The sequence below is a fragment of the Vigna unguiculata genome, chromosome 3, assembly GCF_037176805.1.
Source record: "Vigna unguiculata cultivar grain cowpea cultivar isolate G323 ecotype 2 chromosome 3, ASM3717680v1, whole genome shotgun sequence".
In the NCBI taxonomy this organism is placed as follows: domain Eukaryota; kingdom Viridiplantae; phylum Streptophyta; class Magnoliopsida; order Fabales; family Fabaceae; genus Vigna; species Vigna unguiculata.
Genome location: NC_140794.1, coordinates 21,801,343 through 21,820,738, shown reverse-complemented (window position 1 = coordinate 21,820,738; position 19,396 = coordinate 21,801,343). Strand labels below are relative to the sequence as shown.

Genomic DNA, 19,396 nt, shown 5'->3' with positions numbered 1-19,396 from the left:
CAAATAAGAGCATATAATATTTTAGTAGTCTAATGGGGTTTCCAGTGCTTAATGCTAACAAGGATAACCTCCTACTCTCTCTCTCTAAAACTAGCAAACAACATATTCATTTCCACCTTGGAAATAATATCTCATGCATTCATCATATGCATTAAATGTTCAAACACCATACTAGATTTGGACTACTTTCCAAGTTCTACATCAGCTTATCATATATACAGCCTCAGCGAAAATAATTCGATTTGAAATCTTTTAAATTTGATGTTTTCTCCAACATTCAACATTTTTCTGCTAAAGGAAACTTTATACAACATTGTTCTAAAATAACTCGATAGAATTACATTAAGTTTAAATTTTAATCAAGATCAATTTAATCATTAGTCATGTAGAATATTTCTACATATATACATGTAAAGTTACAATTTGATTTGAAAACATTCTTTCTTTAAAATATAATTATCAAGAGATAATTTTTAAACTATGACTCATTTATATTTTGTCTTTCAATAATCAAATTAAGATATTCTTTCAAATAATATAAAGATTAATTTAAACAATCATCGATAATAATATGAAAGAAATAACTTATCCATAGTAAGATCAAGATGTTTGAGCGTGTATGATGAGTGTAGCATCTGGTGTTTTACTTGTCTAATGACTCGTCTCATGACTTCACTTCTCTGATTATCTTATGTATTCCTTATTTGCACAAGTGCTGACATATAATCTTTAGGATTAGAACATTGTAGGAAATTTGAAAAATTAGTGAAAAGGTAAACAAGAAAGTGGTTGAAATTTCATTTTGGACAGTAATTTGGAATCGTCATTATCACGTGCTATAAAACTCCAATTGAGGTGATTCCAAAACGACGTGAAATTCCACGTTCTGAACTTTAGTTTAGGCTTAAGAATCTCTAATTTTGAATGAGTAGAACGAGAGTTATGACCATGAAATACATATGGACAAAATTGAGTTTTTTTTTTTTCTGAAAATTGGGTGAAGAATAAAGAACAAGAGATGAGTATGAAAGGTGGAAGGAAATAATTACTCTTTCCAAAGGAGGCAACACACAAAGGATGGAAAAGTCCTTTTATACAACCAAGGGTTCTTCAATCACAAGAACTTAGAAAAATCACTCTCACTAAGGTAGAAGAGATGAACTCTAATATTTTTGAATAAAACTCAACTTATTTTCATTGAAAAAAATGGTTCAACTTATATAGTTGTTTTAACCATCAGAATTACAAAAGACACATAAATTGCAATACATCGCACTTAGACTATTAATGATCTCAGTACTTAGTGAAATTGTTGCAACCCAAAAGTCCCCTAAATGCATTCATCTATGCATCATGTTGGTCTTCCAAAGTCTGGTTTTTAAGTTGCCAAATGACCCTCATTACAACTTGAAAATAAAACAAAAATTAAAGCTCATTAATTGATTAACCAAAAACATAATTTGGTTAGCCAAATTTACAAAATATTGAGCCATTATTTAAATAGACTAATTACTTACAACTTGTAACAAAGTGGTGCGTTAGTCCTCCTCCATTTGGACGATGATGCAATTCACATCATTATTTCACTCGTTTGGTGCATGTACTTGTCTAATGAAGGCACTTATTTGGTCTTGTGTTATTACTTTTCATCTTGTATAAACACATATTAGACTTAGCATAATAGTGATTAGATATTTGTAACATTTGTCCATAATATTTGTAAAGAAAAATATTTGATTGCAAACATAACTTTTAAGATAGCTCATTTTATATATATATATATATATATATATATATATATATATATATATATCAATTATAATTCTTCCCTTATCTTGTCTAACCGATGCAATTCAGCTTTATATAACACATTGTCTGATGATATGTTTTGTGTATTTTGTATCATCTGATATTTTGTTATCATTAAAACAATTTCATCAAAAGGATTTGTTTGATTTTAAAACTTAGTTGAAAAATAGAAAAATTTTATATACTTAATAAAATAAAATAAAAATTCATAAAAATTCAACTAAAAATATCTAAATTAAAGAGAGACATAAAATTTAAAAATATCTAAATTAGTGAGACATAAAATTTAATTAAATTATTTTTCAAATATTGATCGAGAAAATTTTCAATCAATTTTTCTTATCAATGTCAATTGAGATTTATTTTTGACATTTATGGATCAAAAAATTAACCAAAAAAAAAACCTTCATAAAAAATCGTAAAAATAATTTTAATCAGTGTTGAGGTAAATCGTTATAATAAAGATCAATTAAAAGTATTATTACAACTTAAAAGAGAACTATAATTGAATAAAAAACTATTTGTTATGATTAATGATTGTCCACTGATTTGATACATTGACTCATATGATGGATACTCATATGATTCATTACTCTTTATGTATACAAGTTTACATGTTGTATCTATAAATAAGACTCTTCCTATCAATAATAATATATAGATGAATTGCTCCCTATTCTCTATTCTCTATTGTTTCTTCTCTTCTTTATTATCTATTATTCGCTTTATTTCATAACACGTTATCAGCACGATGCTCCAACCAATTGAGGACTAGTGGAATCTTTTTCTCTCTAACGACAGTGCTTTGCATGTTTCAATCCAGGCTCTTTCTAGTCCTTTCTCAATTTATAATTTTACCTTATATTCTCCCCTTTGTGATAAGAACTGTTCGACTTTATCAATTTTCATCTCCATCTTATTATTTTTATTATGATGGTGATTATTATTATTATTATTATTAATATTATTATTATTTTATGTGCTAGTTCTAAATACGCGAAACGTTGCAAAATTTGGATTTCTGACCCTTTATATTACAAGAAAGAATTCCTTATATTGGATTTTAAATGTTGAAATACATTTAGATGCAATGAATATTGTAATACCATTAAATAAAGAAATAAAGCATCTAAGCAACTAATTTGCTCATGCGACAACAATATTGTGAAAAGAGATTTCACAAATATTATGAATTTATTTCATGCATATGTATGTCTGACTGGACAAAGCAATAAAGCTTTTGATGAAAAATTATGAGATCCGCCTAATTTGCTCCATTCCCAGAAGTGAATGCAGCAATAAATATTATGAATTTATTTCATGTCTTTGTATGGCTGAACAAAGTAATGAGCTTTTGATAGAAAATCATGAAACATGTCTAAATTGGTTTTGCTCCATTTCCAAAAGTGAATGCAACAACATTTGATTTATATTTTCATAATCGTGATCGTGATGTTGATTATGGACATGGTTATAAAGAAAATTCCAAAGACATTTTTTGTCACTAGAAGTGGCACAACAATGTGAAAAAGGGAAAAGGAAAATGTGAAAATATTGACAAAAAGATGAAAGTATATATTATCATTACGGTGGTAAAGATCATTTGAGTTGTACTTATTATACACCAAAGCATCTTACAAATAATGAGAAGAACATGGAAACAGACTTTGCTTATGAAGATGGTGATTTTGATTATGGCCCTATGGATGCTACTCATCTTGAAATTATTATTTTCTTTGCTAAAGCAAATGGAAGCATTGATCACTTTATTGATTATGAGAGTGTTAAAAAAAATCTCATATTGATATTTATGTTTATATGAAAAACCAATGTTTGCACTAGTACCAAAGGATATGTGTCTTATTGATAGTGCAACAACTTATACAATTCTCAAGAGTAATAAAATTTTCTCTTTTTTGATAATGCGAGACATTAATGTTAGTAATATTTATAGTATTACAAATATATTTGAAGACTCTAGAAGAGCTATTATACTTCTACCAAGAAGTTGAATAAAAAACTTATTAACTTTCAAGGATATTTGTCTAAATGGATATTATATTGAGACAAACAATGAAAAATATATGAAATATCTTTATATTTGTACGATTGAGTTAAAAAAATGTATATTGGAGAAATTATCAACATTCCCTTATGGTTTATACTATACGTATATTAGTTCCAAAGACACGTTTGAAGCGTGGTAGGCTTATTGGTTCCAAAGATAAAAACTATTGAATGAGAAAGGAAGCTAAAATGCAAAATGACCTAATCGAAAATGTTGAAATTCCAAAAGATTCATTTGACATAATTAATCGTTCGGTTTCAGAAGAACCTCAGGTACCTGAAATTATTGAAAATGATGAGATCTCAATAAATTATGTCATGAATCATATAATATGGAACCAAAATGAAGTTAACATTAACAAAACTTTACTTATAACATAGCGATGAATGTTATGAATGACAATGAGGATCAATAAGCAATGATCATTGAAGATTGTCGGCAAAGAAAAGATTGGCCAAAATGAAAATATGCAAAGAAACATAATTATATTTGCTTGCTAAACGAAAGGTTTTTGGACGTATAGTTCACACACCTGAAGTTGTGAAACCCGTTGGGTACATATGGATTTTTGTGCAAAAATCAAATTAAGAATGATGAAATTGTTAGATACAAAGCAATTGGTTGCTCAAGGTTGTTCACAAAACCTTGAATTGATTTGTGAAAAAACATATTCACTAGTATTGGATGCAACAACATTGCAATATTCGATTATCCTAGTTGCACAACAAGGTTTGCATTTACATCTAATAGATGATGTTACAACATATTCTTACGGTTCTTTTTTGAGAATCACATTTATATGAAAATCCTTGAAGGATTTTATTTGTCCAACAAGACAAATTCTAAAGAGGGTTATTCAATAAAATTGAACATATGCTCTTTTATTGATTAAAGCAATTAGAACGTGTGTGGCATAACCGTCTTATTGAGTACTTATTAAAAGAAGGATATAGAAATGATCCTATTTCTTCTTGTATTTATATGAAAAGATCAAAAAATGAATTTGCCATAATTATTGTTGTTGTAGATGACATAAACATCGTTGGAACTCCTAATGAGCTCACAAAGGCAATTGATTACTCAAAGAAATTATTTGAGATGAATGATCTTTCAAAGGACAAAATCTTATTTGAAATTAGAAATTGAGTATTTAAATAAAGGTATTTTTATACGTCAAGAGGCTTATATAATTAAGGTGCTTAAAATGTTCTAAATGGACAAATCATGTCCATTATGCACTCCAATAGTTGTGAGGTCGTTAGATGTTGATAAAGACTCTTTTTAGACCTCAAGAAAATGATAAAGATCTTCTTGGTCCAGAAGCACCATATCTTAGTGTCATAAAAACACTAATGTATCTTGTTAATTATACTCAATCTAATATTGCATTTGCTGTAAATTTGTTAAGCAAGATATAGTTCTTCAACTACAAGAAGAAAATGGTTTGGAGTAAAACATATACTACGTTACTTTAAGAATACTATGAATATGAGCTTATTTCATCCAAATGATTCAGATTTAGACCAATGAGTTATGTATATGCATGTTATTTTACATATTCTCATAATATCACAATGATTGATCACAAACAAGATGTTTGTTCACATGTGATAGCACAATAGTTTCATGAAGGTATATGAAACAAACCACAGTAGCAACATTGTCTAATCATACAGAATTACAAGAAAAGTTGTGAATATGTTTGGTTAAGGTCTATAATTCAACATGTGCAAGAAACTTGTGACTAATCAACAACCATATATGAAGACAATAGTGTATTGTTCAATTGAAAGGATGATATAAATATCCAAAAATTCATTCATGTGAAAATATGACAGGTCTATTTATGAAGTTTTTGCCAATAAGAACTTTTGAACAAATGATTCACAAGTTTGGACTCTGTCACCTTAATGATGTAATTTTACATGAGGGGGAGAAATAAAATATGTGATGAACAATATTGTATTAAAGAATATAGAATGTTGTACTTTTTTTTCCTTCAATAGGTTTTTTTTATCCCAAAGGATTTTTCCTAGTAAGGTTTTAACAAGACACATTCTTTTATCAATGACACTTAAGGGGTATTATGAATTAATGATTGTCCATTGATTTGATACATTTACTCATATGATTGATACTCATATGTTTCATTAATCTTTATGTAAATATTTGTATTAACTAAGTTGATTTGTTTCCTTTATAGATTACATGTTGTATCTATAAATAGGACTCTTCCTATTAATAATGATATATAGATAAGTTGCTCTCTATTCTCTATTCTCGTTTCTTCTCTTTTCTATTATCTATTATTCTATTATTTTTTCTGTTATTCACTTTATTTCATAACACTATTAATATTAATATTTTTAATTATTAATCACTATTTAATATTTAAATTTTTATTAAATTGTAATTAAAATATTTTATAAGAAGAAAATTAAAATATATATTATTAATTCTAATAAGTTCTTTAGACTAAGACTTTTTCTCTTAAACAATTAAATAAATTTAAAAATTCGTGATCAGTTTCAAGTACGAAATAAATTTAAACATTTAAATGTAAAAACAGTAATTCAAAATATATTTTAAAGCATTTATAGGATCTAAAACTAAGATCTATATAGAAAGCAAACTTAGATTCTTTTTTTTCTTTTCTTTTCCTTTTGTACGTTGGTGAAATTAATTTGATGTTTCGTTCGTATGCCCAGGATGGACAAGTCGAGAATGATTTGACTTAAAATGTTGAACATTCTAAGTCGAAAATGACAATTTATGTTAATTTTAGGAAAAACAAAATTAATCCTCTATTATTTTTAATTAAACAGAAAGTATAAATTTAATTATTTGAACATTATTTTAAAATAGGGCTTAAATTGTAGAAAAAAATTGAAAGTACTTCTAAATTCTTTATTTATGAGAACCTTTATCATAGCTCTTTTCCATTACTAGTCAATTATATCATCAGCTTTAATGCTGACGTCATTGAATCTTTGGTCAACATTGGTGAATGGTTCCATGCCCCTAACTTTTTTTCAAGTTTAGATCATCCAAACTGTTTTAAAATATTATTTGTTGAGATTCAAAGTAAATATTCATTAGTCTCAAGTTGGAAAATTAATTATGAAACTTGATTTCGAATTAAGTAATGTAGATGAATTTTGTATTGAATAAGAAACTCGTTGAATTTTATTAAATAACCTTTTTATAATAATCTCTAAACTTAAATCTATTACAAATTTAAACATTAACTAGAATTAATTTAATTAAAAAACAAACTTTTAAACATTGATTCAAACTTTTACAAAGTTATATTTTAGTTTTCTGAAAATTCAATGTTTTGAATATTTTAATCAACTCACTAAAGTAAACTCAGTGATGAAATGTTTGGATATTTGTATACGAAGTTTCACTATTGCAAAGAAAAAAAATTAATAAAACGGCGTGTGTTTACATTCATTTGTTGTGTCATATATTTTAAAACTTTATTTGACATTGAAGAATAATATATTTGTTATTTTTTAAGATAATGACAAAACAAGAACATATATGTTGAAGCACACCATGTTTTCACAATTAAATATTATCTTGAAATGAAGATTCTTTACACGATTATTATTCCATTTGTTTTGAAAAATAATTACTTGTGAACTTTCAAAGTTGAATACAACAATTTGGTCAATCTAGGTATATAGAAAAAGAGATTTATCACGATTAAATTATTATTTCGTAGAGAAAAAGGCCCCTAATATGGCTGTCTATTTTGACTATATTAGTAATTTACTAGAGTGATGGGGATGTAATGATAAAACTAATGCTTAATGATGAATGCTGGGTAGGTCGGGTTCTTTGCCCATCTACTTCATTTCCTTCATCTACTTCGTTTTGCATATAACAACGATATATCAAATTAGAATGATCATGTGCTTCTTGTCGTGTACTTATTTTTCATAACTTTTTTATTATGGTGTTCTGTGCATGGTCCAACTTGTAGACTTGGTTGGTATGGTTTAGATTATTAAAATTCTTCCTGATAGAACAGTTTAGTGATTGACTAAAAAACCACTGTGAATGTTTTGACTAGTTATATAATTATCATAAAATTTCTTGTTTTAAATTATATTTAATATAAATCAAATTAGTCTAATAATTATCTTATAAGTTTTATGATCCTCGTGATTTCTCAAATTATTATATTTAATTATTGTTATTATTAATATTATATTTTAGCTAGCCTGTTTATCTTAGTAAATAATAAGATAAATAATACTTTCTTAAAAAAATAGGTATACGTAATATTTAGCAAATAATTATAAATAACTTTCATGATGAAGATTAAATAAGATTTGAATTTCGTTATCACATCACTGTCCTATATTTATTAAGTACGTCTGTATAAAATATTTTAGCAGATTTTAAGATGAATTCAACCACTACGCAAATTTAACTTTATTGACAAATTTTTTATTACCGATACATACGGACCTTTATTACCATATTTCTTTTTATAATATGTTATATTTTGCATTATATATAAAAAAGTATATAAATACAATAAAATAATAAGTTATTTGATATAACATTTCTCTAATATCTTCTGTGTTTTCGTAATCACTAAAATCTCTGAAGGGCAATGCCGGAAACTAACTTCCGCAGCCCACACCAGTCATCACGAGTGATTTTCAAATCAACCCCATAAAATTATTTAAAAGACTAAGTTGTAAGATTCAAATGCATATACTGATCTTTGAGTTGAGAATTTTTGTATATTAATACTTTAATTTCAAGTGGGAGATAAATAAAGAACACTTGGCCCCACCAAAGATAGATTTTAAATTCCTTATTGACAAATGCCAAGTACACCAGTTATTCAGGTTGGTACCTGTTAAAATACAAAACCAAGTCCAATGTGGCAAGTATTTCCAGTCGAAGTTGCCCAGAACCACCCGAGTTCGCACATTTTATAGGAAAATTATTTTTTAGACAAAATCTTTTTTTACAAATTTGACAAAATGTCCATAAATATTAAAATAGATTATTTTTTTTTAATTTTTTAATTAAAATAAAACAATAAAATAGTATTTTTTATTTAAATAATTAATTTTTATTTAAATAAATAGTTTATCAAAAGTTTGTTAATATATATAAAGAAAGAAAAGTCACAACACGAGATCTTAGACCAGATATGTAGTAGTTGCTTTATAACATCTTCTTTGTAGTAAAAACAATTCAATCTACACACTATTGCATTTTCTTAAATAATAAAAGTATGATTTCATTCGTGGTCTACTTCGGTAGTAAAACAAAGAATTTGGAATAGAATAATCTACTAGGCCCACCAACAAGAAAAATATCATACATTTAATACAAGAAATGTTGCCATGAGTTATGAATCAGATGCTATATAAGGGGAGCTTGGCAAGGTAGTATCCTCAGGCCAAAATCTTGGTGTCACATAGCCTCAAGCTCGGGATCTCACAAAAACAAAGGTCAAGCAAACACATACACAACCATGTTGCTCGAAATTACAATTGGTTTGTTGGTGCTGGCTTTGTTTTTGCACTTGCGTCCCACACCCACTGCTAAATCAAAGGCCCTTCGCCACCTTCCAAACCCTCCTAGTCCAAAACCTCGTCTTCCATTCATTGGTCACCTTCACCTTCTAAAAGACAAACTTCTCCACTATGCCCTCATAGATTTATCCAAAACCTATGGCCCTTTGTACTCTCTCTACTTTGGGTCTATGCCAACCGTTGTTGCCTCCTCCCCTGAGTTGTTCAAACTCTTCCTTCAAACCCACGAGGCTGCTTCCTTCAACACAAGGTTCCAAACCTCTGCCATTAGGCGCCTCACTTATGACAACTCAGTGGCCATGGTTCCCTTTGGACCTTACTGGAAGTTCATCAGGAAGCTCATCATGAACGACCTCCTCAACGCCACCACCGTCAACAAGTTGAGGCCCCTCAGGACCCAACAGATCCGCAAGTTCCTCAAGGTCATGGCCCAAAGCGCACAGGCTCAGCAGCCCCTTAACGTCACCGAGGAGCTTCTCAAGTGGACCAACAGCACTATCTCCATGATGATGTTGGGTGAGGCTGAAGAGATTAGAGATATCGCTCGTGAGGTGCTTAAGATTTTCGGGGAGTACAGTCTCACTGACTTCATCTGGCCCTTGAAGAAGCTTAAGTTTGGACAGTACGAGAAGAGGATCGATGAAATATTCAACAAGTTCGACCCTGTCATCGAGAGGGTTATTAAGAAGCGCCGAGAGATCATGAGAAGGAGAAAGAACGGAGAAGCCGTTGAGGAAGAGCAGAGCGGAGTCTTCCTCGACACTTTGCTTCAATTCGCTGAGGACGAGACCATGGAGATCAAAATTACCAAGGAGCAGATCAAGGGTCTTGTTGTCGTGAGTTTCCTACTTCTTTTTTCTTTGTCCGCTTCATCATCATATTTAATAATATATATCAACATCAAAGCAACTCTAGGGATAATTCTTTAAACTATTGGAGTATATTTAATGAAGGAAATGTTAATGCTATACTCAATAATTGTTATTATAGGCGGCTATATAAGGTGGCACATGCATTGTGTATATCAAGACAAAAAACTATATATTTTACTCGACAAGTGACGAGTTAATTGTTTTTTTATTTGATGTTGCAACGTAGACTAATTCACAGTGGTTTGTATGTGCAGGACTTCTTCTCAGCAGGAACAGATTCCACAGCCGTGGCAACTGAGTGGGCTTTGGCAGAGCTGATCAACAACCCTAGGGTGTTGCAGAAGGCTCGGGAGGAGGTGTACAGTGTTGTGGGGAAAGATAGACTGGTTGATGAAGTTGATACTCAAAACCTTCCTTACATCAGGGCGATTGTGAAGGAGACATTCCGCATGCACCCACCACTCCCAGTGGTGAAGAGAAAGTGTGTGGAGGAGTGTGAGATTGAGGGGTATGTGATCCCAGAGGGAGCATTGATACTTTTCAATGTGTGGGCTGTAGGAAGAGACCCTAAATACTGGGACAGACCATTGGAGTTTCGTCCTGAGAGATTCCTAGAAACTGGAGCTGAAGGAGAAGCTGGGCCTCTTGATCTTAGGGGCCAACATTTCACTCTTCTCCCATTTGGGTCAGGTAGAAGAATGTGCCCTGGAGTGAATTTGGCTACTTCAGGTATGGCAACACTTCTTGCATCTGTTATCCAGTGCTTTGACCTTCAAGTGGTGGGCCCACAAGGACAAATATTGAAAGGCAATGACGCCAAAGTGAGCATGGAAGAGAGAGCTGGACTCACGGTTCCGAGGGCACATAATCTGGAGTGTGTTCCAGTTGCAAGGACAAGCGTTGCAGCTAAACTCCTTTCCTAGTTCACAACATATATACAACAACAGTGTCTTGCCACTCATGCTTTTGCTTTTGTGTGTTAATAATAATCGTTTCAATAAGGTGTCTTTGATAACGAAGTCAGACACATTCACATGTATCATCAACTCCAGTTTATCACTTGGTACCAATGTCGTGTAGAAGTTTTGGATCTAAGTCAAATTCTTTTGGAGAATCTTATAATGTACTATATATTACCACTCCCTTATATAATATTTTAACAGTTTGAATCGAAAAATTATTTATCAAAACCTATATATATATATAATAAAGTAACTTCAATGTTTCTTTTTCGATAGATATAAGATAAGATCTCATTTATTTCATAACATTACTGATTTTAAATAAGATTTAAATAATTTTAACTTTCACTCTTTCTCCATGGATTTTGCAATTGCTACTGTGAATCCTACAAGTAATAAAAACATCATGTTAATCTTAAGTCAAAATTCATAGAAAAAAAAAATGAAAGATTGAATTATGGGATTGTGTAAACTTGAAACCTTCTTTTATGAAATTCTCTGGGATATGAATCTACATATTCAGTGACTCAATCTCTAGTCCCCAAACTCCAAGTAAACATAAATAACTATCCAGTCAGTGGATTACTTATTTTGGTCCTTGCGTGGGTTCAACATGTATTTCTTAACAACACGAGAAAATTATTACTTAACATTGATTTTTTTAACTAATATTAGCAAATAAAAGTCAACTTAAAATATAATTCGCATAGACAGGGGTGGCAAAACGGCTAGTTGGCAAGTTTTGGCTACGTCCCGTCCTTGGTTCGTCAAAAACAGGTTGGATCAGACTGATCCGCCACTGAAAAATGAATAGACACTACAATCTATTTTGCCTCAAAGCAGGTCAGCAGACCGGCGGGCTAGCCTGCCACCTTTCTTTTTATTTTTTTTAAATTTTGTTTATAAAATTTGTTTATATAATATAGAAAATGTATTTTTTGTTAATTATTTTTAATTTTTAAACAAAAAAAAGCTTGTGATGCAAGGAATGTCTTCACCATCTTTCATTATAATTGGGTTTATTGAGCATGAGATATAAAACATGTTAAAAATAGTTTTTCAGTTACATAAATGTTCTTTGGATATTTTGAGGTGTTTTACTCCAACTGCAGCTAAGTTGAGCTTAGGGAGGTGTGAAAATAAATTGATCAAAACTTTATGATACCTTAAAGATAAATCCAACAATAGAAAATAATCAAAACCCAAATTCAAGCCAAGTATTGCTTGAAAAAGGCAAAAAAAGCATGAAAAAGGGAAGAAATTTGGCTAAGCCAGGAAGAAAGAACGAGCAACACAAATTAAACCTTGCGATTTTCTCTATTTTTCCTACAAAAAAGGCTTTGATAATTGATAAATATTTATGATAAAAGATCATTTGGGACAACTATATCTTTAGATATTCTATTTGATATTTTAAAATAATTATCTTATTTTATTATATCAGTAAATATAAAAAGGATAATATTTGCCAAATCTTTTTTAATATAACAAGATCTTCTTAAATTTTTTCAGATTTCCACAACAACCAAATATATTTTGAAAACATTGGATTATTTAGAAGACAATTGGAGGATATTACATTATCAAAAAGAAGATTATAACAACAAAAAAGCACAAAACAAAGCTCACTCCGATTTCAAAATGAAAACACTTAGGGAAACATAATAGAGGGACTTAGAAACCCTTTGGGAGACCTAATTTTGTCCTTTACACCATTCTCTTATATTTTTATGTTATTTTTACGTCTCATGGAGTGTTAAATCTTTGAAGTTGATTTTGTTATAATTTCTTAGCTAGATTCTCAAATTTCATTCTTTTTTTTCTTTTTTTTTTCTTTCTTTTTCAGAATATAAAATCCACTTACCTGGCACGATATGTAACGTTCCATTTAAATAATAACATAATTAAATGAAACATCACACAAGGTAAAATAAAGAGTAACGACGGGGAGTATAAATATCACTCCTTACAACAAAGTCCCAGATACTTAGAGAGAAGTCTAATGCACACTATGATGCCACAGACTAAACAAGATAAAAGCCAAATAGTACATAAAATGAATTCTCAATGAGCGAAGTAAAACATGGGCTATGGCCCTAACAGAGAATTCGAAGAAGCGAGATCCTACCCAAGACGAGTTAAGCAACGAAATCTCCATTACCCTATTGACCACGAGGAGTTCTCGCATCTGCTCACATCAATAAATTGATGATCATCGCAAAAAGAGAAAACCACACATAGAACATACAAACAAGCAGAAAGGGTAAGCTAGAGTAGAAAACATTTTTATCATACAATCGCATACACTTTCATAACCTAAAGTACATATATCAACCAATCATGTTATGACTCGATAACAAGCCTCTACGACTTAAGACACGACTTATCTAGATACATATAATTAGTCGGATTCACCGGATGCTTGCACTTGTGGTGGCCTCTACTGCTCTACCGAGCTAATTGTCAAAGGGTCTCATCCTACCACTCACAAGGTTAGCCTTAAAGTGTCCCAAGCCTCCTATTACTATCACCACTTGAGTCAGTACACGTGAGACTAATTGACTCTTTAGAGTGTTAGGATGCAATCCTTACCTTGAATCCTTACTAAATTATATAATGAGGTACCACCATTAAACTCCCACTAATAGGGGTCATGGAATTACGTCCTGACCATGAGGCACCACCACGCAACCAACATGGAATTACGCCCTGACCAATGAGGCACCACCATGAGATCTCACCTAGAGATTCATGGAATGACGCCCTGATCAATGAGGCACCACCACGAAACTATCGTGAAATTACGTCCTGACCAATGAGGCACTACCACGCAACCATCATGGAATTACGTCTTGACCAATGAGGCACCACCATGAGATCTCACCTAGAGATTCATGGAATGACGTCCTGACCAAAGAAGACAGACATTATCAATTAAATCAAATAGGATCTCCCCCATGGAATCTCCTATATTCTCACACAAGCATTTGAAGACACATATTAAAATCATACAACATATTTTTCTCTTGGGAAATAACTAATTCTTATAATTTTTATCCAATCCAACTTAACAACACATTATGCAAACGATTTGGGATTTTAGAAATAAAACTGCAGCTTGTGTAAAGCTCCAAAAATTTTGTATTTATATTCAAATTAAATAAGATTGAATCAAGAACCAAATGAAACAAGAACCAACTTAATTGAATAACTATAAAGAAAGTTATGCACCAAACAAGCAACAAAGGTCAATGTTGTCAACAACCAAACTACAGTGATCTTGTGATAAAAACTGCTCTCCCTATAGAGCTCCGATTCAAGATCCGACCAGTCAAAGTCAATAACTATGGGTTAAGGATCAATTGTTAAAATATCAGCTCGATCTAATGGTTAACAAAGTAGGAACCTCCATTTTACGAAAAGTGTGCAGTGTTGTCAACAACCAAACTACAGTGACCTTGCGATAAAAACTACTCTAACTACATGGCTCCGATTCAAGATCCGACCGGTCAAATTCAAGAATTATGTGTTAAGGATCAGCAGTTAAAATTTCAGCTCGATCCAACGGTTAACGAAGTAGGAACCTTTATTTTACAAAAAGTGTGCAATGTAGAAAAAAAGTAGCACCACATCAATCAAACACACTTATTCCGGAACGAAAATAAGTACATTGTATTTCAAAGAAAAAGAGTTCTAGCTTCCATTACCTAGACAGAGGATAGCAAATACCACGAGCACACTACGGAGGAGCACCACAACTCCAGGAACAGCTTGGTGGGGTGGAACCGAAGTGGAGTTCAACTAGCTTGATGAAGAACAGAGTCAAACCCTAGCAGAGCTCATAAAGTAGCCAAGGGAGAGGGAAATGAAAATTATTTCTGAAAAAAAAAATGCAAGAATAAGGGGATTAGGACTTATTTAGGAGTTTTAGACACCCTGGACCAGCCCTTAGACCCAACAGATGGGATTAGACCCTTTTAATTTTAGGACAGATAAAGAAGATTTTACACGATACACCATAAAACACGAGGTAAATTTCGGATCCACCTACAATAAAGATACATTTATTTTACGTGTCAAGTTTCAGAAGATCCAAAATATTTAAGAGTTGATGGGAGGACGAGAAATAAAAAGGTTTAATTACTCGGATCATACCCGTTTTGGTTCAAAAATTTCAAAATGGTATCCACTTTGAACTTTGTCTCAATTTAGTACCCAATTTTGATTATTGCATCAATGTAGTACCCTCCGTTAAGTCTTCACAAACGGCGTTAACTACCTTGCCACGTGTCAGCCTCTGGATTTTTTAATTTTTTTTAATTTTTTTTTTTAAAAAAAAAATTTGCCACGTGTCAAATCCTTGATGTGACACATGGCATTGTCAGTGACACGTGGCAAGGTATCGCCACGTGTCAAGGTACTTGGCAAGTGTCATTTTCTTCATTTCAACTTAGTCACTACATTTGTCTATTTGTTTCAATTTAGTACTCATGTATGTTTATTTGTTTCAATTTAGTACCCAATTTATTTGTTTGAATTAAACCTTGTGGTTATCAAATCTTTTTTAATATGACAAGATCTTCTTAAATCCTTTTAGATCTCTATAACAACCAAATATATATTGAAGATATTGGATTATTTAAAAGATAATCGAAAGAGATTACATTATCAAAAGGAAGATTATAAATAAAACAAAGCTCACTCCAATTTTAAAATAAATACAGTCAAAAAAATATATTAGAACGGCTTAGAAACGCTGTGGGAGACCTAATTTTATCCTTTGCACCATTCTCTTATATTTTTATATTATTTTTTATGTATCATGGAGTGTTAAATCTTTGCAGATGATTTGGTTATAGAGATGGCAAATAAACCCGTCCCCGTGGGTATTATCCGAACCCGTCCCCGTTTTGACGGGGAATCCCCGCATTGACTGGGTATGGGTATGGGTATGGGGAATCCCCGACTTTTTCAATTGGGTATGGGGATGGGTATGGGGATGTACATATACCCGCCATAATACCCGTCCCCGCCATATCTTCATTCTCGTTTAAATTATTAAAATATTCACAATTAATCAAGTAACCCTTATATATATATATATATATATATATATATATATATATATATATATATATATATATATATATATATATATATATATATTTTATTTCTTTTAATTATTTCATTTGTCATTAAACTCATTCTCATCTCCAATATATTTTTTATCTTATCATAACCTTTATGTAATTATGTTAAAATAATGTATGTTAATAAAAAAAATTATGCCTTACATTTGAATATTTATATTATTTTTTAATATTTTTATTTATTATAAATTTTCCTTTCACATGAGAATGTTTATACTCTCAATTTAAGGTAATATAAAAAAAATTCTTTACTTATTATTATTATTATTATTAATTTTTGTTTAATTTGAAGAACTCTTTTGTTTCATTAAAATAATTTTCGTTATTTTTCAACCATTAAGTATATATGTTGATATTTGAAAAGTTTTCTTAGTTCTCTGAGATATTTTTCGTCTTATCATACCTTAGTTATACATTTGATTTCCTTTGTGTGATTTTTTTCGATAGTCTCTCAAATTATTTCTAAAACACACATTTGTTAATTTTTTAATATTTTTATTTATTGTTTTTATTTTCATCATGTAGAATAATATATCATAATGTAATTGTTTCACTTTAAATTCTGTTTGAAGTGGTTAAAATTTTATATATATATATATATATAATGATATTTAGGAATAGTATATGATAATTCACTACAAGAAAAAATGAAATGGTGACTGATTTAGTCAGTAACCCATATCAGTCACTATTTTTCGTCATTGGTGGTAGTAGTTGATTTATTGTCTAAATTAGTGACTGATTCAATGATCGAATCGGTACTTGATTTAGTGACCAATTTAATTACTAATTTATTTGTAATTTAATGACAAATTTTTTGGTCACTAATGATATTTCTATTTATTTTTAACCACTTCAAACATAATTTAATAATTAGTTCTCTAAGGTTTTTTTCATTTTATCATACCTTAATTATACATTTGATTTCCTTTGTGCGATTTCTTTCGATAGTCTCTCAAATTATTTCTAAAACACACATTTGTTAGTTTTTTAATATTTTTATTTATTGTTTATTTTCATCATGTAGAATAAAATATTTCGATATATTCTATCTAATTATTTGTTATTTTATTACTCACTATTAATCATACTGTAATTTTTTTTTACTTTAATTGTATAAATAACTTTTATTTACTACAATATACAAATTTAATGTAATTTCTATGAATATTTTTTTGTCACTATGCAACATATATTGAAGTTCAAAAGATACAAAATCTATGTCAAAATTTTATTATTATGTTTATTATTTGTTTTTTGTGTTATTTTGATCAAGTGATGTATTATAACTTTTTATTAGTGTATAAAAAAGAGATTCATTATAATTTAAAAAATTGAAGTAAACAAATATTTAAAATATATTTTAATTTGAATATTTGTTCTTTGTATCATTTTGATCAAGTGATATATTATAACTTTTATTAGTGTATAAAAAAGAAATTCATTAGAATTTAAAAAATTGAAGTAAACAAACATTTAAAATATATTTTAATTTGAATATTTGTTTTCCTTTTATATTTTTTTGAAATATTTTTTAATTTTATCAACTAAGTTCATCAATGTTGTAGTTTGCAAATTTAATAAATGTTTTGGTTCACATGAAATTTTATTTGGTATTCTAATATAAAATATAAACAATTATAATTTATTTTATTGTATTTGGCATCGAAGAAAATCCTCCTAATATTGAATATTTCATAATATTATGTTTTCTTTATCGTAATTTTTTTTCTTTTATAAAAATTAATATTGAAGTAGTTAGAACATGGGTACGGGTATGGGTACGAGATTATACCCGTTACCCGGTGGGGATGAGGATGGGAAAAAAGTTTGATACCCGTTGGGTTTGGGTATGGGGATAGGGATGAATTTTTTATGCGGGGATGGGTATGAGATAGTGAAACCCGTCCCCGCCCCGCCCCGTTGCCATCCCTATTTGGTTATAATTTCTTAGGTAGATTCAAATTTCATTCTTTTTTTTTTTCTTTCTTTTTCAGAATCTAAAATCCACTTACCTGGCACGATACACCATAAAACACGAAGTAAATTCCGGATCCATCTACGGTGAAGATACATTTATTTGACGTGTCAAATTTCAGAAGACCCAAAATATTTAAGGGTTGATGGGAGTACGAGAAAAAGAAAAAAAAAAAAACTCTCACAAGATTTCGAATGAGGCGCCGCACAAATTGGGTGCTAAATACAACCAAGCCACGTGGCATCACAAGTCCCACAGCCACCACCAAGTACAGGACTTCATTAAATTAAGTAACTTAATAAATTCACACCTTATTAAAATAATATTAATATTTTAATATTTTTTACAATATTTAATTACAAATTTACTGTTTATTATATATTGTTTTTAAAACACTCACATCATAATTCTGTACAATTTGTGGCTCGTCAACATATATGCTTTCTTAAAATAATAATCATATATCATCCATATTTGACTTGAAAATTCCCAGATATCGAGTGCATGCACCTTCCGAGCTCTCGCATGAATCATTATACTTTGGACTTCGAAATGAAATAAAAATAATAATGTCATGGAAATTAGTTTCATATAAAGAGACTTCGATTTATTTTAACTTTATTTGATCTCACTATTTTAAAATTGCTTTTATTTAATTAGAGTTTTAATTTATTCTTAGACTAATTTAAAAAATGGTTTTGAGAATATTGATTTTTAAACATGAGTAACGCAATAAACGGTGCCGATAAAAAAAAACGCAATGAACAGTAGTGTTCCAAAGTGAAGAATACATATATAATTGAAGGAAGCTTTTATAAAAGAAATATGATTTAAGTATACATTTAGAGACAGAAAAAAAAATGATAGATTTATAAAATATTTAAATTGATAAAAAGAAAGAAATAGAAAGAAACAAACATGCAACAAATATACATAAAATAAAAATAAATATGTATAGAAATATTGATTGCAATTTTCGGTTTTCAG

General features: G+C 29.9%; 1 protein-coding gene across 1 annotated transcript; it reads left to right on the top strand.

Annotated features, from left to right (window-relative positions):
• The first annotated feature begins 9,297 nt into the window (after window positions 1–9,297).
• Window positions 9,298–11,496, top strand: LOC114177979 (2-hydroxyisoflavanone synthase). The gene is made up of 2 exons (XM_028063611.2): window positions 9,298–10,283; window positions 10,574–11,496. The coding sequence occupies exons 1-2, from the start codon at window positions 9,387–9,389 to the stop codon at window positions 11,240–11,242; spliced, it is 1,566 nt and encodes a 521-aa protein (XP_027919412.1). The 5' UTR covers window positions 9,298–9,386; the 3' UTR covers window positions 11,243–11,496.
• The last annotated feature ends 7,900 nt before the right edge of the window (window positions 11,497–19,396 follow it).

What these genes read in the sequence shown, in the direction of transcription:
- LOC114177979 (XM_028063611.2), top strand. Translation starts at nt 9,387, where the DNA reads ATGTTGCTCGAAATTACAATTGGTTTGTTGGTGCTGGCTTTGTTTTTG. An exon ending in AGATCAAGGGTCTTGTTGTC is followed by an intron (nt 10,284 to 10,573) that starts GTGAGTTTCCTA and finishes TTGTATGTGCAG; the next exon opens with GACTTCTTCTCAGCAGGAAC.